The sequence below is a fragment of the Apium graveolens genome, chromosome 4 (assembly GCF_009905375.1).
Source record: "Apium graveolens cultivar Ventura chromosome 4, ASM990537v1, whole genome shotgun sequence".
In the NCBI taxonomy this organism is placed as follows: Eukaryota; Viridiplantae; Streptophyta; class Magnoliopsida; order Apiales; family Apiaceae; genus Apium; species Apium graveolens.
The window spans coordinates 237,456,104-237,471,272 of NC_133650.1; the positions used below are offsets into that span (position 1 = coordinate 237,456,104).

Sequence of the window (15,169 nt, forward strand, 5' to 3'; positions counted from 1 at the left end):
ATAATAATAATAATAATAATAATAATAATAATAATAATAATAACAAGAAGCATTTGAACTAGAATACGAGTTATGAAAATATTTATTTTGAGTTAGTAATTAGATTAAAAAAAGGAGTTGCATAAAATTTATATATAAATATTCAGCACATCTGCTACTTAGAAATAAATAAAATTAATAAAAATGGACCTTAGATGATTCATAATTAGTTTTGGGCATATTTAGTTATTTAGGCTTCTGGTATATAAATCCTTGTTAGGTCTCACTTTATATTTACATAATACAAACCCTTAAGAAAAGTTCTTCCCGGCGCAGTCGAGAGGAGACCATAGGTGTGGTGATTGTTCTGTGCTTATTTTGCCAATTATAAACTAGACAACCAGGTATTATATACTATAATCTTGTGAACTGTTTTAAAGTTTCACTCTATGAGAATATATGCTCTGTTTTTTTGTATCTTCCTGCCCAGTCCTGTTTTGCACGACTTAATTGTTGATGTGTAGTACTCTTTATAATTACTACCCTGTTCAATTTTTATGTATATAATTAGGTGCTAGTAAAGTTTTATAATACATAATAAGTGTTAATTTAGTTAATCACCATTACATGTTTATTTGCACCTATGTTTTATCCACCGCCCTAATGTCAATTTAGTCAATTTGCTTCGTGAAATCATATTATATCTTTGTGAGCCATTATTTAATTTTAATTATATATACTAAGGTATGGTAATTTGAGTTGTTGGACAACTTGAATTTATCAAATTACTATTAGTATGACATTAGATTTATCAAAAAATATGTTTATTTGATTTTTGTATCCTATATTTATTAGTTATATTATTAATTAATTATTTTATGCATATTAGCTGCCATTACGACTTTTAATCAGGTATGTGTATATTTATTTTATTGTAGTTAGTTATTTATATATCTAATAATTTGATCCGGTAACTATTCTAATTTAGTTGCTCTCAAACAAGATGTATGCTATGTGTTTGCATTAATGTATTAGAGTTGGTGACATGAAGTGTTGTTGCTTTGCTGACTATACCGAATTTATGTTTAATTATATAATATAGTAATTGTATTAATCTAGTTAATGGTGTTAAATCCAATATCATATATTGTCCTTAGCTACGAGCATTGCAACTATATTTCAATTAAAAAAAAGAAATTATATGAATAAATTATAGGTAGTAATAATTAATAAATGATTATTAATTTTATATATTAATCTTAAATTATAATTTTGTATTTAGATCGCGGGTTGGGAATTTAGCGACTCAATTGCATATTTCGTTAGTGTTTTAATGGCGATATTCGAGGTACATATTTTGTCCCCTTTTTATTCAGCGCTACTCCTCTTAGCATTTAAAAATATTTGATTCGTTCAGTTCTTCTGTATCCTGCTCATTCAATATTTGATTTGACTTTTTCTGACTTCCGAAATTTGTTTTAAAATTGATTTGGAAATTTTAAATATCTGTTTATGCGGTTTTCAAAAATTATTTTTGACACCCTCTGCTTTGAAAATCTGAATTAATTGTCTCAGGTGATTTTTAAATTTTGCGAGAATATTTTTATTTGAACCCTTAGAGATATAGGGTATACCGAGTTAACCAGCTGTGGGGGTACTATAACCATGTCATTGCAACACCAGTGACATGACACTTTTGTGACAGTGTGATTGGTCACGGCGTATCCTTCTGTTAGCTCTTGGGAGGAGTTTTTGCGCATTTGATATTTGTTCAGGATACGTGAGTGCACCCAGAGTTTAATTTGTGATTTGATTTATGGGGACGTTGTATATACCGTACACGGTAACTATTCTGTTGCACGCATTAGGTACCCTATGATGTGTGTATTTGTATCTATTCTGATCTCGGTATGAAATATCCTAACCCCTCGTTATTTCAGCCATGATTGTTTTAAAATTATTATTTTTATTATAAGCTGTGAAATATTAATTTCTGATTTTCTGTTTTATAAATTGTATTCCAAATCCGTACTGGGCGTTTGGTTCATGCCGTATTCGTTTTTCTGGCAGGTGCTTAGGGGGATCTGGGACTGTGTGATGGAGAGCTACCTCATTTATTGTTTAGGATTTCGGACTTTATCATTATCTAAACTTAATTATTTAATTAGAGATTTCTATATTTATATTATTAGTTTAGACATTTTGGAGATTTAATATTATTTTGGAGATTTTAGACTGTTAAATTATTGTTAGAAATATATTAGTGCTCTGTTGGCAAGATTTTGGATTTTAAGTAATATCTCCCTTCTAAATTTAAGACGGGGGTGTTACAAAAGGTGTAGCGGTTTCCAAGTTGGAATACTTGAGGATAATTGGGAGTCTGATGTACCCAATGAGTTGTAAAAGACCAGACATTGCATATTAAATCAACAAGTTGAGTAGGTTTACGAGTAATCCAAGAGCTGATCACTGGAAAGCGATCATAAAGGTACTGAGATACTTGAGAAGAACTCGAGATTATGGACTGCACTATGAAAGATATCCAACAGTATTAGAGCGATATACTGACGCAAACTGGATATCTAGTAAGAAGGCTCTAAAGTCTATGAGTGGCTATGTGTTTACGATAGCTGGTGCGACAATTTCATGGAAATCCTCAAAGAAAACTATGATAACTCATTCCACGATGGAAGCTGAGTTTGTGGCACTAGATAAATACGCCGAAGAGGCTGAATATCTACGCCAATTTTTAGAGGATATTCTAAGATGGCCAAAGCCTGTGACTATAATAGGGATACACCGTGACAGTCAATCCGCTATTGGTAGAGCACAAAGCACGATGTATAATGGAAAGTCTCGTCACATACAACGACGACATAGTTCCATTAGACAATTAATCTCAGTTGGAATTATCATTATTGACTATATACCGTTAAATGATAATATCGCAGATCCGCTAATCAAAGGGTTATCAAGAGAAGTGGATGAGAAATCATCGAGAGGAATGGGCCTTAAGCCTGTTGCTTAACGGAGTCATGGTGGACACCCAACCAATGGGCCAGCTAAATCATGATGACCAAATCACTGTGGGGGAAACCACTGGCTTGTTCCTATGGTGAGGAAATAGTGAGACTCGTTTGGTACGAGGTTAAGCTTTTGAGCTTTTAATGATCTTTTGGCGAATACATGAAGTTCAGGAGTGAACACATGTAATTCAGTTTAGTAAATGCAGGTTACCCAATAAGATAAAGATCACCTATGTGGGAGAGAAGTGGGGTCGCTTCAAAGGAGAATTGCGAGGTACAATTCTTTAGAAACTCCTGCAGAACCAGGATGATGTTTCATTGCCAAAATGGACATACTTATGAGAACTGAACGAGTCAGAAAAGATATAGTGATAAGTATATCATCGTTTACACAAACATTCGAACAGTTCAAGGACAAGCATGCCTACTGTCTACCAGTAAAGTCGGTATGCTTATTCGAGCGAAGGTTCAAGGAGCATTATCTACCTATCATATTCTATATCTGATCGAAGAAACTATCACCAAGTCAAACTCCGCGTCTGTCTATCTGGTGTGTGCTACTGAAAATATCAGAGACGGAGTTATAGAAGGGCTCTACTGGGCTTAAGCCCAGGTTGATTTTAAGAAAAAAAATTACTACATATACTTATTTATATATTTTATAGCCCAACCATGTATAAGCCCAACTTCTATTTGATTTCTAGGGATTAAATAAGTATAATCAAATGGCTAAATACCATACTGTACCATTCTACTTCTTGTTACCGCTTGGGTTGCCGATATTTTAGTGGTGAAACTTGACTAGTAACTTGTCAAGCCCCCCTTTATTTGAATTTCTAGTTTCGTCCCTGGAAAACATCAATCTCATCCATGTGGGGGATCTATTGTTGGAAAATGCGGGTAGTAGTCCCATATTGTCAAGTCAATTTGAGTCATAATTTGAGTGGACGAATGTTGTGTGCGCGCAACGAGTGACACTTGGAATGCGTTCTCATCCGAGAGATCTTTCTGAGGCACTTTGAATCACTCAAAATGGCTAAGAGATGGATGAGATATGATCGTCCAAAATTAATCTCTTAGTAGTGGAAATTTGTGGAAGAAAAAGAAAGTCCCACATTGATTTTGCAAAGGAGCATACATAGCTTTATATAGAAAAACACTTATGTAGTGTTCAAATGTGTTACTCATGTATTGCTCCAACACCTACGTGCGCACGCAGGGGGGTGCAAATCATGGGATGTCGAGGGGCAATCCGAGACTTGTGAAGCCTTCGAGTTTGCCCGCGTGTGCAACGTGCGGACACAAATGTAGCAGGAAATTGGCCCGAATAATCACGGACTAATTTTGCTAATATAATTTCCACTGGGCTTGGGCTTTAATAATTTTGATTCATTTTGATTACGGATTATTATAAATGATTTGATGTGATAATAATCATATTCAATTACAAATTTGATTGATTAATTAACGCGATTAATTAATTACTCGTGTAGTAGCGCACACGTTTCCTCGAGCCTATATAATAACGTATTAGGTTTAGGGTTATTTAGTCAATTTTCGATACACCATAACCGCCTCTTAAACAAAACCCTGCCTTCTCTCTCTCTCTAGTCCGGTGATAGTTTCTTGGTCCGTTATAGTTCGCCGAAGGTGATGTTCGTACAACACCGATGTCTTCTTGTTTTATCATGGGAGGCTAGCGACTCGCAAATACGACGAGGGCCGTAATAGATTTAAGGAGACAGTTATACGACTGGACTCGAGAACGTCTTCATTATATCCTTTCATTTATTTTTCGTAGTTTATTACTCTATTTTTCGCATACACGCATTTATTTTGTTTGTATTAATAGCAGATTGTGGATTATATATACTAGCTTACGGCCCGTGCAATGCACGGGTCTTGACTAATATTTATATATTTTTATTTTTATTTTATATAATTATATTTAAATTTTATATAAATAATTAAATATTAAATAATTATTATATAATTATATTTTCATTGTGTATAATTTCAAGTTAAGTTCAAATATTATAAATAGTATATCATTGATGAGATCTTATTCATAAATAATAATATAAATATTTGTTGTTGGTGAGATTCGAACCTGAAAACTTATATGCATCTTTATAAATAATAATATAAATGTTTGTTGATAAGGAGATTCGAACCTGAGAACTTATATTTATCTTTAGAATATGTATCTTTATAATAATAATAATATAATGTTTGTTGTTGACGGGATTCGAACCTGAGAACTTGTGGAGTGTATTTTTTAATATTTGGATCTAACGGCTCTGATTATTTGATGAAGAAGATCTGACGGTCGTGATGAAAAGGGATAACCAAACTACAAAGTATAGTCCATTTATTTGATGAAGAAGATCTGACGGTCGTGATGAAAAGGGATAACCAAAATGAGAGTTAACCAAATTACAAATTAATTACGGTGGCCAAAGCAATTGAATGCTCAGAAATCGAGGTTGTTGATCCCGAGATTGCTAACATTATTGAGCTTGAGAAAGCAAGACAGTGGAAGGTACTATGTAGCTCTTGTTCATTTTTATTTTAAAGTATGCAGAAGTTGAATGCTAAGAATTATATCAAAGTTAAAATTGAAGTGGTAGTGGTAGTGGTAGTGCCTTGTGTTTTTCTTTTTGCTGAGAAGAAAGGTTGTATAAATTTTGCAGTGCTAAAATTATGCTGAATCTCACTGTAACTTGAATATTATTTGTTGAAGGTGTAATTTGTGAGATTTTGAAAGATATCATAACCCAAAATAAAAATAACAAGATATAAAAATAAAGAGAAGATGCAATAAGATGACTTGAATAACATTAACCGAGAAGAGTGTTTACAATAATTGAAAGCTTGAGAATTGAAAACTGGATCTAAAACATAAAAAGAGAGGTTACTACTAAAATTAGGGTAAACTAACATCAAACTAAAGTCTAGATTACAAAGGGGAAATGAAGGTATTTATAGCTAAAAAATAGAGTTTAGGGTAGAGTTGGTGAATCTTGGTCATTCAAGTGAGAGATTTGTTGTGTTGATCTTGATCTTTGATTTCCACCAACTCTTTTTTTTTTTAATTTTAAATAGTATGTCATTGATTAGATCTTATTCATAGATAATAATGTAAATATTTGTTGTTGGTGATTCGAACTTGAAAACTTATATGCATCTTTATAAATAATAATATAAATATTTGTTGTTAAGAGTATTCGAACCTAATAACTTATATGTATCTTTATAATAATAATATAAATGCTTGTTATTGACGAGATTCGAACCCGAAAACTTGTGAAGTGTATTTTTTTAGTATTTAAAATGAGGGTTAACCAAACTACAAATTATAGCTCATTCCGATTATTGTAGTATAGTGTAGTATAGCTTACGACCCATGCGATACATGGGTCTCGGTTAATATTTACATATTTTCATTTTTATTATTTTATATATTTTGATTAAAATTTTATATAAATGATTAACTACTAAATAATGATTGTATAATTATAATTTCAAGTTAAGTTCAAATAGTATAAATAGTATATGATTGATGATGAGATCTTATTCATAAATAATAATATAAATATTTGTTGTTGATGAGATTCGAACCTGAAAATTTATATGCATTTTTATAAACAATAATATAAATATTTGTTGTTAACGGGATTCGAAACTGATAACTTATGTGTATTTTTATAAATAATAATATAAATTTTTGTTGTTGACGGGATTCGAACATGATATTTGGACCCAACGGCTCTGATTATTTGATAAAGAAGATTCGACGGTTGTGATTGAAATGGATAAACAAAATGAGGGGTTAAACAAAATACAAATTATATCCCAATTTCAGTCGGAGAGGTTCGATAAAGCAAAAGAACACAATGTAAAGAGGGTGACACTTTTTCTTTTTTTCGAATCATGTCGCCATACTATTTTACATTTTCTTTGGGTCATGGGACTTGTATCACTAATTTGAGGGTGAGACACGTCGGTATGCTGGAAGTGTGATATAAATGTCATGCCTTTCTTGGTAGCAGCAGTTACAAAATTAAATTTGGAACTTGAAAGAAACAAGGGCACGCAGGTGAACAAGAATCAAGTGTATTTATCTATGGCTCTGGATTTTGCTGTGGTCTATGTCTACCTACGAACAAGAACTTGTTTCTAAAACATGGGGGCAAGCAAAAAAGCTGGATAATAGAAATTGGGATGGGGCAAGAGCAAGAGGCAACATACTCTGGATCTGTTTCGTGTCATTATTTGTAAGTTATTTTTGATTTATAAATCCATAACAATTTAATTTATCGATAAATATTTGTCAACCGAAATTATAAGTTTAATTTATAATTTATAAGTTGATAAGTAAAATATTAGTAGTCATGTATTTTTTTTTTCAAATTATTTTAATTTTTTGTCTTTTTATTAACTTTAATTTTAAATTTTATGTTTTAAATATTAATCTAATTTAAAATTTATGAATTGAGATAATTATATTTAAAAATTAATTATCTTAATTTATTTAAGTTAAAAAATCTAATTTATAAATAAAATTATCCAAATATTTATATAATTTATAAATATTAATTTACTTATTATTTTTAAATTACTTATTCGTTTTAAGTTTAAATTACTTATTTTAAAATTTTAGGCTTTGGATTATGCCCCAGCTAAAATGGCTAGCGGAAGCAAGAGGGGCATAAACATGATAAACCAGTTTTATGCCATTTGTTAGTTTTCAATTGTTTGGTTTCTTGGCTTGTGTCAGATTGTCGCCGTTGAATTTCTTGTTAAAGTACAAAAAGTCGTGAGTAGGGATGTAACGAGTACTGATGTAATGACTCTTCCCGCGTACGCACCCATGAGGGCCATCAATTCAACAATTCATAGATTTAATTGATGAAGTTAGTTATTATTCATGATAAATCAATTATTTTGCTTACTTTTTATACACCCATAGAACTCCATCAATTCATCGGTTACTATTCATCAAATAAATAATTATGTTTTTATATCATAAATTCATATTCATCTTTATTATTTAATGGTCTCACACAATATATTGAATTACGGATTTTTGGATAAGTTTAAATTTTTGATAAGATTGTGGATAAATTTAAATTCTTGATAAGATTTTGTTGAATCACGTAATGACACGTGTCTTGATCTAAATCTATAGATATAGACTTTATCTATTAATAATATCATAATCTCTGATTATAGTATCTCAAAATCACTACAATTTTTTATCGTGATGAATGCATTAAAAAGATTGTTGAGTCAGAGGCAACAACACAGTCGAGAAGAGTCTGAAATCATGAATACCATGGTGACCGAAGCGGTAATTGTGATGGACTTCATCGATACTTCAGACGAACCACAAGGACGCGGCTCACGGCCTGACAAATCTCTCAATCATCATAGACAAAGGCTATCCAGAGGAAAAAATCTCATGGAAGATTACTTCGTTGATCGTCCAATATTCAGTGAAAATGACTTTCGTCGAAGGTATAGAATGTGTACTCATGTTTTCAATCGCATCATGACAGCTCTTTGCACTCAAGATTCCTATTGGCATCAAAAAGCAGATGCAATTGGATTATTAGGGTTGCTACCCCAACAAAAAATGACTGCTACATTACAAATGCTAGCTTATGGTGCATCAGCTGATTAATGTGCCGAAATTTGTAGAATGGCAGAATCAACTACACTTGAGTGCATGAAAAAATTTTGCCAGCAAGTGGAAGGACTCTTTGGTGAAAAGTATCTTCGGGCTCCAACACCTGCAGATTTAAGAATACTTCTAGCCAGGGGAGAACAAAGGGGATTTTCAGGTATGACTAGAAGTATTGATTGTATGCATTGGGAATGGAAGAATTGTCCAAGCGGATGGGGTGGGGCTTATAGTGGCCGAAAAGGACGCCCTACTATCATTCTAGAGGCTGTCGTTTCATACGACACTTGGGTGTGGCACGCTTTATTCGGTGTACCTGGAGCTCAAATGATATTAACGTTCTAGGCCAGTCTCCCGTGTTTGATAAAGTCATCGCAGGAAATAGCCCAATGATGGTGTTTCATGTCAATGGCAAAAGATAGTCCTTGAGCCTGAGTTGTCTGAAAAAATAACAAATTTTTGATTCTAAGTTCTCACACAAATAATATAAAAGCATATTTAAATAAATACATAAATAAAAATCTTACCTCATCCACCAAATTGGTTCCGCTTGCACTAAGCCTACTAGTTTGATTTTTGGCACATTGCCATTTTTTTAGTGACCTCTTCAACGGTGCAAAGTGCGAATCAAGAACAACTTTTGAACGAGGTTCGACATAAGGATTCTCCGGAGTTCCACACCAATGTTTTGAATAATCCTCATGAATTCGCCCCCATAAATTATTCTTGTTTGAATATCGACCCGTGATGGGATCAACAGATTGTCGAGCCCACGAAACATATAATTGTAAATCTTCGGAAGGGAGCCGATTAGTACTCATTTCTGTAAAATATGTATTTATAGAAAATAGAAAATCTGGGAAGAATTTGAGTGTGTAAAAATTTATGTTACAACTGAATCACAAAATTGTATTTTATAGGCAAAAATATATGACCGTTAAAAGTTAAAATTATAGCTATTAGGAATAAAATTATAGCTGTTACAATTTTATAGCCGTTATATATGTGTGTACTGGAGTTGAGTAAAGTAAGAAAAGTAATAGAAAATGAGTACATTTGTGTAGGCCCCACTATTTGATGGCCATTAATCACTCCTTTATTAATTAATGGAGAGGCTGCCGAATGAATGCTCCATCAATAATTGATGGAGTACAAACACATGCGGTGCATTCTGTTTTTGGAGGACAAAATTGAAAATGGTGATTAATTGCTTTTTTGATGTTGGCGGTGCATATGCTCTTAGGAGTGAGCAACCTAAAATCGAAAAATCGAGTAAAAAAATCGAAAAATCATACCTAAAAAATCGAAACCGACAAAAATTGAAATCGAACCGAACCGATATAACGGTTAGGTTACGGTTTCGGTTTCATTCTCAAAACCGAACCAAAAAGTCAAACCGCTAATAATATTTATTAATTTATTATAATTATGTATGTATAATATATTATTAAATGTTTATAATAAATTATTTACTATACATAATCTTAGTAGTCGAAATAAACCGGTACATGCCTGCTGCTTGTTGTATTGACTCTTCTCTTGCCATGTCCTTATTTTATATGTTTATTCTCTCGCTATCAACAACCTTTCCAGAATGTTGTTCAGTTTCATCATATATTATATAATTAATTGAATTTCTTAATTTCTAGATTATGAAGTTGATGGACTAAATATAATGGTAAAATGACGGTAATTATTTCTTATATTATCATAAAATTTTATTTTTTAAAATTAAAAACCAAAAAAAACTGAAACCGATGTACAGTTAACTGAATCGAAAAAACCGTTCCGTATGGTTCAGTTACGGTTATTAGATAGAAACCGAATCAAACCAACATATATGGTTTGGTAACGATTTTCGGTAAAAACCGAACCAAATCGATCTGTGCACACCCATAACGACTCTTAATTCAACTGAATATGTATTTACAAGGATTTAATTTGCAATTTAACGTGATTGGCGACGCAGCTTCTTCTTGACATACTAATTTATGCACATGTACTCAAATAATTATTTTTCCCCTTTGTACGATATTTAATTACTTTAAAATTAAAAGATCGAAAAATTAAATAAAACAATTCAAGAAAGAGAATATAAAAAATTGAAACTGAATCAATAAAAAATGATTTGGTTTTTCTTGCCAAGAATATTAACGGTTTGTTACGATTTCGTTTCAATAATAAGAAACATATGGAACTGTTTTAATAAATTTATACTCCATAAATCAATATATATAATATATATATAAATTTATAACTCATAATTTTTTTTTAAAAAATGTATAACTTTCACTTATAAATGTTGCTCCAATGAAAAGATTTTTGATATCAAAAAACTTTTAATTAAATATATGACAACAAAATTTTTTTTTGTAAAAATTAAGTGGGGTTATTTTTAATTTTTATATAATTTAAATATACATATACACAATTTATATATGTATTATAACTAATTGAGTATATGACAACAAAAAATAACACTAATTATTAAAACTAGTCGCACAATTTAATAATTTATATATAATTTGTAACACTAATTATATGTATTTGTATATGTGCAACTAGTTTTAATAATTGAATATATGTATATGTATATTTAAATTATATAAATATTATATATAAATTATGGTACCAGTCTCATAATTTGATTTTGAAAATGATAAAACACTTTAAATTGTGCGACCAGTTTTAAATAATTAATGTTATTTTTTTGTTGCCATTAATTTGCTCAAACACTGGTTAGAAATTAAAAAAAAATCCCTTTATTAGCTCAAGTTTAGTCGTTACCCTAAATCCTATTTTCTCGAGCAACATTCCTGATCTAGGAGAAAAAAAGGGAAGAGACAAAAGAAGGTAAAACTATAATAAGATAAGATTATATTCCTTAATTAGCAAAATAATAAATTAAATTCCTTAAAAGTAAGAAATAAAAATGAATTAATAGAAGCAACTTCGGTCGGACATTATAACATTATAATAGTATAAGTTTTGGTGCAAAATTAACTCCAATCGCACATTATAATAGTGTCAAAATTACACTAAATAAATAGTAAATCAAATTTGATGTCAAAAATACATTTGGTGTACTTTTTACAATTCCTAATTCCTACTATTTCCTTACATTAACTAACAAAAATAAATTTATTCCCATTATATTCCATTTATATCCTGTTATATCCAAATAAGCTATTTATTTTTGAAAAAAAATATCACATCCTTATTTAGACATTTACTATTTACTCCCGAGTTTTAAAAATGATGAAAAATAAGTGTAAAATAAGTAAAATGATTTCACTTGTATTCTTAATCGTACTCCCGAATTTTTAAAAATAAACCAAAATAAAAGGTGATTAATGTAAATTTTATATATTTTTCCTGTAAAATTTTTATCCTATTCTTGGGATGAAAATACTTTTTCTACGCTTACTCCATGTCATAATAACAACTTGGGAGCAAACCCTTAATGTAAGATATAGCGTAAATAGATTGGAGTTAGATTTTATAAATAATATAATTTTGATATTAGAATAATGTTAATATTATATTATTTTAGTATTATGGATCGGACATTGTGGGGGAAATAGAAATCGAGAAAAAATTTGAGGGAGAGAGTGAGCATATGCGTTCACAGGGAAACAGCCAAACAGGTGTAAAACGGAACACGAAGCATTCAATGCGAGGGACGGACAAATATTTGTTCATTCATTTTCCTAAGCCTATTCTTTTTACACCTACCGGTTCCTGTACTTGCGAAATGGGCCATAGGGACGTAAACCGGGCTCCGTCCCCTTGAAAAAGCTAAAGAAAAAGCGCGGGGATAAGGGAAAATCGGTGCGGATCCGAACGGAGATTGATGGTCCGCGGTCTGGAAAGAAATGTAGTGTATGTAACCAAGAAGGTCGCACCAAGCGTAGTAAGTGAAGGGTTTTTAGCACATAAACGCAACGAAAACATAAATTTAAATCTAAAAAAAAACCGAAACCCTCCGCAGGATCCATGCGAAAAATAATATTTAATTCGTAATTCAGTATGTTTACTTTAAGAAACTTTACGTTAATGAAAAGATGGAGGTCTTTAATAGCGATCCAAGAACGATGAACGGAAATCCCTAGCAGCCGCTCCTCAAGTGTGAAGCACTCCACCGGTATCCACCAAGAGTACAATGTGATGGAGGAGGAAGAGGTTGAGAGAATTAGTTGCCTCCCTCTTGTTCTACTTTTAGAATTATGGTAAATTATTTGGGTTGAGGCAAATAAGGTTTATAATAATATATTTATAGGCAAAATTTTCAGCTGAAAATTTTCCATAAAATATTATTATTATTAACCCTTTAATTGATTATTCTTATTAACCAATTAACTAATAATTAAAACACCTTTTAATCATTAATCCCTTTTCTAAACACTTTAGAAAAATAATTCTCTCACTTGATTTAATTTCCAAAATTAAATTCTTAATTAATAATATTAAGAATTAATTAAATCTCATTTAATCAATTATTAAATCTGCTAATTAATTATTTATTTCACAAATAAATAATTACCAGCCATTATTAATTAATTCCTCCACCATTAAATCATTCTCTTTTATGGTATGACCCTGTAGGTTCAATATTAAGCCGGTAGTAGAAAGAAATAATAATAAAACTATTTTATCATTATTTATATAAATTCTCTAATTCATTAAATATGATTAATTAATAAATTAATCATATTTATTCTACATCGTGAGGGATACTTCTCAGCATATCGCGACTATCGGGATAATACGAATTCACTGCTTAGAATACCAAGTACCTATTCAGTGAGTAGTTACCGTACAATCAATTCCTTCTACCCTGTAATGTCATGATTAAATACAAGGCATGGAACTTGTGTCAAGCCTATCTTATTTAATCATTTACTTTCCCATTTACTATGCTTAGTTCTATTTAATGTAAATTAGAAACTCCTTTCTAATTTCATTCACTCTGGCCAGAGATTCCTGAACTAGCATAAGTGGATCAACATTGAACATTCTCTTCCTTCACTGGAAGGGGTAGATCCTTTATTGATCATACACTATCTTTGTGTACAAATTTCTATACCCAGTAGAGCCCTTATAATTGTCCCTAGAGACTAAGAACTAAACCAAAGCATAGTTCAATGTACACAAGATGACTATGATGACCTCAAGTCTAAGGATACTTGTACAACTATCACTATGTGAACAACTGCTGACACGTGAGTGAACTCCATCAGTTGTTCAGCTGTGTGAGTCATGTTCAGTGAACTTATTCTATAATAAGCACCTACATACTAGCTATAGTGTCACCACACAAATGTCTATGAGAACAAACATCCTTCATAATGAAGCAAGCATAGTATGTACCGATCTTTGCGGATTACTAATTACCAGTTAGTAATCCTACGACCAGGAAATATTTAAGTTTAGAGTTATCATCTTTTAGGTCTCATTATTATGATCTCATCATAATCCATAAAAAGCTTTACTCTAAACTATGATATATCTTATTTAAACACTTAAATAGATAAAGCCCGCAATAAAACCAAAACAAGCCTTTTATTAATATCAATGAAATCAAAACATATTACATAAAAGTTATTCCTAAATCATCATACATGATTAGACTTAGGACACATCTCTTTCAATCTCCCACTTGTACTAAAGCCAATCACTCTGGTATCTAATACACATCTTGTCTTTATGACAATCAAAGTGACTTTGAGAAAGTGGCTTTGTGAGTGGGTCTGCTACGTTGTTATGTGTGTCAACTCTCTTGACGTCTCCTCTTTCAATACAATACAAGAAATGTTACCGCGCTCCCACTAACCTTTTTGTAGACACATGGTTCATCTATGTTTTTGATTCAACCAAACTCTTTGATTGTCTCATCAAAACGGATGTTCCATCTACGAGAAGCTTGCTTTAAACCTTATATGGTTCGCAGCATCTTATACACTAGGTGTTCATTTCCCTTGGAAAGAAAACCCTCTGGCTGTGTCATATACACTTCCTCTTCAAGTTTCCCATTGAGGAAGGCCGTTTTCACGTCCATTTGCCAGATCTCATAGTCGTAGTAAGCAGCAATCGCAAGCAAAATCTGAATTGATTTTAACAAGGCTACATGCAAAAAAGTTTCATCAAAGTCAATCCCTTGCCTTTGTCTGAATCCTTTTGCAACGAGCCTGACCTTATAGGTCTCCACCTGCCCATCTGCTCCAATCTTTCTTTTGTATACCCACTTGCACCCAATAGGCTTAACACCTTCAGGCGCCTCAACCAGAGTCCATACTTGGTTGGTATACATAGATTCCATTTCGGATTTCATGGCACTATGCCATTTCTCTGAGTTAACACTACTCATAGCCTCATTATAGGTCACAGGGTCGTCATCATCAATGATTGGTAACTCATTGCCATTCTCAATGACAAGGCCATAATACCTCTCAGGTTGGCGAGACACTCTCCCTGACCT

The 15,169-nt window shown here is 31.8% G+C and overlaps 2 protein-coding genes and 1 long non-coding RNA gene across 6 annotated transcripts; all 3 read left to right on the forward strand.

Annotated features, from left to right (window-relative positions):
- The first annotated feature begins 243 nt into the window (after positions 1-243).
- LOC141717062 (uncharacterized) lies at positions 244-7,390 on the forward strand. Of its 4 annotated transcripts, none has more exons than XR_012573509.1 (3): positions 244-383; positions 1,262-1,327; positions 5,323-5,773. It is a non-coding gene; the product is annotated as an uncharacterized LOC141717062 (long non-coding RNA). The 4 variants fall into 4 exon arrangements; XR_012573510.1 differs by lacking the exon at positions 1,262-1,327 and adding an exon at positions 7,058-7,390 and having other exon boundaries at positions 280-383; positions 5,326-5,547; XR_012573508.1 differs by lacking the exon at positions 1,262-1,327 and having other exon boundaries at positions 261-383.
- An 881-nt stretch (positions 7,391-8,271) lies between these two features.
- LOC141719432 (uncharacterized) lies at positions 8,272-8,691 on the forward strand. Its single transcript, XM_074521809.1, has one exon. The coding sequence runs from the start codon at positions 8,272-8,274 to the stop codon at positions 8,689-8,691; it is 420 nt and encodes a 139-aa protein (XP_074377910.1).
- An 18-nt stretch (positions 8,692-8,709) lies between these two features.
- Positions 8,710-9,036, forward strand: LOC141719433 (uncharacterized). Its single transcript, XM_074521810.1, has one exon. It carries the CDS (start codon positions 8,710-8,712, stop codon positions 9,034-9,036), a length of 327 nt encoding a protein of 108 aa, XP_074377911.1.
- Positions 9,037-15,169: the final 6,133 nt, after the last annotated feature.